Raw genomic sequence first — 6,684 nt, forward strand, 5'->3', positions numbered from 1 at the left:
AGGGACGTTGAACGTGTTGATCAAATCTGGTGAGCATTTACAACAGCCTCTGCCTGTGTTTTCTTGGTAACTTCTCCAAACTAACTCGGTCTTTTCCCCCTCTTTGTTTTCCACTTGCCTAGAAATCACTAGAGATGAGTTATGAGTGGCTAGCACAAGCTGTTGGGTGTTTAAAGCCATATAAACAGGCCTCTCTCTTCACAGAAAGGCATCTAGGACTTGGCTTTTGGTAGCTTAAACTGGGATGTGGATCACACTAACACTCACCATCAGTTAAGTCTTGTGTTTGAGTAACAGAGAATGCTTCACTTCTAATAGAGAAGAGACTGTCCTTCAAGTTGAGCCATAGCTTTTTTTTTTATTTTCCCTTTTTGTCTTATTTTTGGGAGAGGTCCATGTTATCAAACAATTCTAGAATCACTGTGCAATGTGTTGGCAAAAGAAGCCACTTATTTTAAGAGGACTGAAAATACCATGGCAATAACAAGTAATGCAAAGCTGATGGAGGGTTCGTATCACCAAAAAAAATGGATAAACTTCTGTGATTTAGTAAGAAGAGGGGGTGTCGGTGGCAGTATTTTAAGTCCCCATTCCTCAAAGGAGTGAGGTCGCTTTTCCAGTGTGTTTTTTAACGTCTCTCTTTAATCTCCCAAGCAAAGAGGAGGACTGCCAGGATAGAAAGAATGGGTTGTTCAGAGCTTTCCACAGCTCAGGGGAGAACAGTTGCAGAACGCTATTATCTATCACAGAAGGATAAAACAACACAAAACCCCAAGCATATGTTAGGAAGCTGGCGAGCTAAAACAAACAAATACTTGTTTTAATGCCTCTGGTTCTTTTTTGACCTCATCTGTCAACAGCGAGCTTCTGCTGGATAATCGTTCTTTGAGCAGCAGAGATGTGGGTTGTCAGAACTGCTTTTCTGCAGGGTGTTTCTATGTTAACACCTCACGGGACTGGTTTTACTGCTGCTGGTTTTTCTGATAGTGATTTCTAAGAGGCTCCTTAAGAAGACTTCAAAGCCACTGCAGAAAGGCTAGCCATTGTGAGCCTCCTAGTGCTGGGGTTACAGCTTTGAGACTAGGACCCGCTGCGCAGAGCCGAGAAAATTAGCCCACTGAAGTGCGAAATGGGATTTCTCTGCCGACTCTTTCCCCATCAGCAACCAGCATCTGGAAATCTTGTCTCTTGGCAAGGAAGGATTAATCAAAGCTGCTGGGTGTAGGCAGAATTCTCTGTCAGTCTCTTGGCAGCAGCAAATCTTTTCTAGCACAAAACAATAATGGCACAAAATCGTGATGCAAAAGAGTTAATGGAAAGGGCGTCAGGTGTGGAGGTAAACTTGCAAAATTCAGGTCCCTGGAGGGCTGCTCTGAACTCCTCGTAGGAAGTGATGAGTTTGGAGGCTGGGGCACTGCAGTGCTCACCAGGCCAGCTTGAGCAGCAGCAGGTTTTCAGGGGGGCTGTGAGGAGAGAAGGTAATTACCTTCTTTTCAAGATTTACATTTTATCCCTGCCTCCTGTGAGGTGCATGCACCAGTGTGCTTCCACCAGCTGACATCTGACAGGAATGCGTATGAGACTGCTCACCCTGCCGCAGCCTTGCTGTCGTTCCTGAGCATGTAATACCTGGCTGCCGTCTTGTGGCTTTGCATGATCCTTGTTGACTCAGTTCACTTTGTGCCGAAGTGTGGGACCAGTGGGGACGCCGCAAAAGGGACTGCGCTACTGGGGCAATGGGAGGGAACGACTGCATCACCCGAAACTGGTTTTCATTTTTGTTCATCTGTCCAATGCGTAAACTTTCCAGCAGTGCACTTGGAAGGAACAGAAGAAAATGTCTCAGTGCTGGTGCTTACTAGCACACGCTTTTAGAAGAGTTAAGGAGCAGAGACTCCTCCTTCCTGCCAGGACCGCAGCATCCAATCTGTCCCTAACACAGAGCTGGATCAGTGATATGAGCAGGGGCCAGAACTCCACGTTCCCCCCCGTGGCTGTGGAGGAAGGCCCCTTGTTCGCTCTCCCCCGCTTAGCCGTGTGCCCCCAAGGTAGCAGTGACAGGGAGGAGTAGCACCATGCCTGAGCTCCTCTGTAGGACATGAGAGAGCGCTTACCCCTGTGTCACGGAGGTGGAGGTTCCTTCCAGCTTGACATGAGAGTGTTGTGCAGAAGAGCCATCACTGTTGAGATGTATAATGAGCTGGAATTCTGTATTGTAGTTTGCTTTGTGCTCCTTTCTGGTGTCCGGTCCCTAAAGCTCTGCTTCAGCTTTAGCAGTGAGTAGTGCAGGGCGCGGATGTTGGATGGTGTCTCTGCACGCATCCTGGTGCTTAGGGAGGAGCAGCTGCCGTCTCCAGGGCTGACCTCATCACAGTCCTGTGAATGGTATAATTTTAGAACTTGGGTAACTTTATCAAACTGCTTCTAATCTTTTCGTTTCCATTTCTCCTCTCTTCCTGACGCAAGGAACTGCGGAAATGTGTTCTGCTCCAGTTGCTGTAACCAGAAGGTGCCCGTTCCCAGTCAGCAGCTCTTTGAACCCAGCAGAGTCTGCAAATCATGCTACAGCAGCTTGCACCCCAGCAGTTCCAGCCTTGATCTCGAACTGGATAAACCCATCACTGCTACATCAAATTAAAGTCCCGGCCTTGAAGCTGCGGGGGAGCAGCCGTGCCGACTCTTCCCCAACAGACACGCGGATTCTCAACGGGCTGAGGCTGGGAGGACGCAGGAGCCGTGCGCTTTGGAGGTTGGGGTGTGGAACACTGCTCAGCGGGATAGACCTCGAGGATGTGCCGCTGAATTGTGGGATTCTCCTCTCCCAGCGATTCCCCCTTTCCTTTCTGTCCTATCTGTGTGTATGTGTCTATGCGTGTGCGCGTGTGTGTGTGTGTATATATATATAATAATATATATGTTTGTTTGCTGGAAGATTGGAAGTGGGAAGGGAGCTTGCGCCAGAACCAGATTTCCCCTCTGCATTTAACTGTCCTGCTGCTGAACTGTGTTGCAGACAGACAAATCTGTAGAGGAAAGGAGAAGAGGGGAATCAGTCCAGCCAGTGTGCAAAGCGTGAATACCTGTAGCGTCAGTGCTAGTGCTTTCAATCACTCCCGTTACTTCCAAACAAGAAACTGCTGTTTGGGAACCTGTTGCTGCTAGAAGAAATGGGAATCTCTTTCCCAAGAGAGCACTCTCCCTCTCTGTTCTTAGAGCGGGCTTAGTTACCCTCGCTGCGTGAAGGGGGAATCAATCACGGATTTCCATGCTCGACGGCTCTGTACTCGCACACCCAATCACTGTGTTTTGTCACCATCAGCCCTGCGGCTGGGGGTTGCAGTGGAAACACCTGGACAGCGCTGGCTAAGGAAAGCGCGTTCTTGTCTGCGAGAGGTGAGGAGGGGATGGAACAGGCTGCCGAGCTGAGACTGGTTTTACACTGGCGCCTCTCTCAAGTTCTGTAAATGCAATTCGTCGTTTAAAACCAAGTGGGAAAGTAGACGACCTCCGACTTCTGTCCTTGCCCCATCTGTAAGATGGTTTACTCGATGCGAAGCTACCTTTGGAGCAGAGCACTTGGCATGGCTCCTACAAACTGGCCGTCGTGCTGTTGTTCAGAGTCACGCTTTAATGAGACTATCCAAAACAACAAAAGAGCGACTGTGATACGCTGGTGTGTTCGCTGGGCTTGGTCTGTGAGGCGTGTGCTGGCGCTTGTAACACTCCTGGGATGCCTCCTCCTTTGTCAGTCTGTGTTCAGTATGCTCCAGATAGGAAACGCCTGCCTGAGGATTGTGTAAAGACCTGAAATACATCATGGATTCCCCTTCTTCCTGCTGTCCCAATCTGAGTTGCTTTCAAAGTCACCTCATTAAAGTATGAATCTCTCGAATATGTGTTTTCAAATAAGTGTAGGTACTTGTCCCCTTTTCCTTTTGAATAGAGCCTACTTGGTGCAGTTTGGCAAGGAAGAAATGTGGATCCTGCTTCACAATGCATTGCCTAGGCAGAGTTACAACTTCTATGATATTCAAAACAAGAACAAAAAATCCTGCTGGATTATTTGAAAGTTTCAGATACAAAAAGCTCAAAATCTAAGCGACCTTGGGAAAGGAGCGCTTCCCTTCCCTGGAATGTCAGAATCACGTAATCCAAAGCAAGTATCGCACAGAGAAAACCATCTCCGAGTATTTGGTAGGTCTGATGGGGAAAAGGAATGTCGAGGTATTTTATTTTTCACTTTGAACTTCGCACACCCTTTGCAAGGATTGTTACACTGCTGCAGCCTAAGCTGAAGATTTGCAAGACAAAAGTGAATGTCCGGGAGGCTGGTTTAGCACAGCAGCAGCCCATCTCCTTACGGGAAGGGGGTCTGGTCACGAAGCATCCTGGGATCTCCCCTAGTAAGGGTTTTGAAACCTTTTTCAAACCATCAGGAGGGAAGAGTGAAGTAAAGGATGGGTTCTCCGGTCAAGCTGTCTCTAGAAGTATTTGTTCCTAAACCAGTGCAGCGAATATCTGGAATAGAACTGTGTAGGCATTGCTGTTACGTGTAAAGCAGAGATGGCTGGAGCAGGGAAAGGATAATACGCGGCTCCTGTCTCTGTCTCTTCCATGGAGAGGGCGATTAGAGGTTTGACGTTAGGGGACGTGGTGTAGTTCTGCACACTAACATTGTGTGGGTTTGTGGTGCAAGTAGACAGTCAAAAATAAGTCTAAGATTCTGCAGTTCCTAATGACAGGTGCCAAGAGGTTATGATACGGGTTTTTGGGGTCTGTGATGTACAGTGTGAATAAATGCTTGCAGCTCTTAGTCTTTTTTTGATCAATGAAGCACTTTTTTTATTAATATTATTTTTCTTTGTATGTAAAGGAGGAACCAGTATCTCTCCATAGCTGTATATATAACCCTTCTCTCCTAAAGAGAGTAAAGTGCTCCTCTATTTTTCATTTTTGTCAAAGCGAGAAGTAAATACTTTAGAATTGTTAAATATATAAATAAAAGTGAATAAAGTTTAGACTTTTGCATGGGAGCATTTGCTAACACACTTTCTAATTTTTTATTTTTCTTTCCTGCCCGTTGGAGGGGATATATTTGAGGTTCAGCAGAAACACCAAGGCCTTTGAACACGGAGGCTGCAGCAGGCCTCCTCTTGCTTTCTTTTCCACTGCGTGTCTTTGCAAGGAACAACAAACTGTTCCTCCTGAATGTAGAAGAAAAAAAATGTTAAGCTTGGTTTTCCTGGTGCGAGAGTCCCAGGGAGGGGGAAAAGACACAAACCGGGAGCGGCACGAGGCGCTGTCAGTACAATCAGCACGTGTCTCTGAGGCTGGAGAGCTCTGTCGGAGCCTCTTCCTCAGTGCCATGTTTTTCTTTTTCCCCTTAACTGACCATCATATTTCAAAGCGTTGATCGATGATGTTAGCCCCGATGTAGGAGCGCCCCGGGCCGCCAGGGCATTCACCCTGCTTCCAGTGATGCTGGGAAAGGGAAGCTCGGCGTCACCCTTCCCCTGCAGCGCGCCAGCGCCGGCCCTCGCAGTGGCAGCGCGGTGGGGAGCTGGGTTCTCACTTGCACACTTTCTGCCTTATTTCAATGCTGGATGGTGGAGCTGTGGCTCTTTGGGAACAAACCAAACTCACTCAGGTTTAGTATCTTTTAATCTTTTCCCAGAAGGTGGAGAACTCACCTGCTCTTTGTCCTATGACACTCCTGCACCGAGGTCTGACTATTCTCATGTTCCGAGGACTGCCTCCTCGTTCCAGCCGTGCGGCTCCATGCACTCCCCTCACATAAGCTCCTGCTCCATCAGTTATTTCTTTCCTTACCTACTTGAAGGCAAGAGAGAGGATTTGCCCTGAATTCTCAGGGAGACTGAGGAGCTCCTTGAGCAACTGCGAGTTATTTTGGGACAGGCCAGTTCTAATCACAAGACGTTGTGCACAATTGCTTTATAATCTCACAGTATTTATTTAATCAAATAAACCTGCAGATTCTGGACAGAGCTGTAAGCACAGCTGGTGGTAGTATTTACAGCTTCAAGAATAAAAAAGAAGCATATATAATGTTTTGCACTATTCAGAACATGCAAAGGAACAGCAGGTTTTCAATTATACACCAGAATTTGATTTTATATAGCTTCTTTCATATTTGAGTTACTTCCAAGTGCTTTTTTCAGTAACCGCGTTGTAGCGTGGCGCGGCTGCAGACGTTACGTGCACACCGGTGCTCCCGGCCCTGGCCCCTGCGCTGCTCGGGCGTTCTCTGCTTCGGGAATGCTGAGCAAAACCCCGCGCGTCTCTCCTGCCACTGGCGGAGGGAGTTGGAGAACTTTTTAACTTCCATGTAGTGTGGAGCCATTATTGTGCAGAAGGGCTTCGTGGCAGGGGCGTCAGCGGACTGGCAGCGCTGCTGGAGGAGCACGCGTTCTGTAGAAGCTCATTTCCCAGTGATCAATTCTTCCTAATGAACGTCCTGTCCTCTTTTGTTACAGCTCTCAAACAGCACGAGAGCATGGAAGGAGAGCAGAGCTGCTATCGCAAGATGCAGCTTTAGTACCGTCTTACATGCTGTAAAACAATCTGCTTATGCAAAGGCGATTTGTACGGCTTATCGGGAGTCTAGCAAAGAGTATTAGTGGCTGAGGAACAAGACAATCTCTGAGAACTGAAGGCCCCCCTCGT

At 47.7% G+C, this 6,684-nt stretch overlaps 1 protein-coding gene across 9 annotated transcripts in view; it reads left to right on the forward strand.

The window, feature by feature from the left end:
- MTMR3 (myotubularin related protein 3) overlaps positions 1 to 5,033 on the forward strand; it is an 81,735-nt gene extending 76,702 nt beyond the window's left edge. For all 9 annotated transcript variants that reach the window (XM_075110302.1, XM_075110311.1, XM_075110305.1 and 6 more), the window contains one exon: positions 2,467 to 5,033. In XM_075110302.1, coding sequence (XP_074966403.1) covers positions 2,467 to 2,638 — 172 coding nt within the window. In that variant the 3' untranslated portion in view covers positions 2,639 to 5,033. The remainder of the gene's footprint in view (positions 1 to 2,466) is intronic.
- Positions 5,034 to 6,684: the final 1,651 nt, after the last annotated feature.

The sequence above is a fragment of the Phalacrocorax aristotelis genome, chromosome 15 (genome assembly GCF_949628215.1).
Source record: "Phalacrocorax aristotelis chromosome 15, bGulAri2.1, whole genome shotgun sequence".
Classification (NCBI taxonomy): domain Eukaryota; kingdom Metazoa; phylum Chordata; class Aves; order Suliformes; family Phalacrocoracidae; genus Phalacrocorax; species Phalacrocorax aristotelis.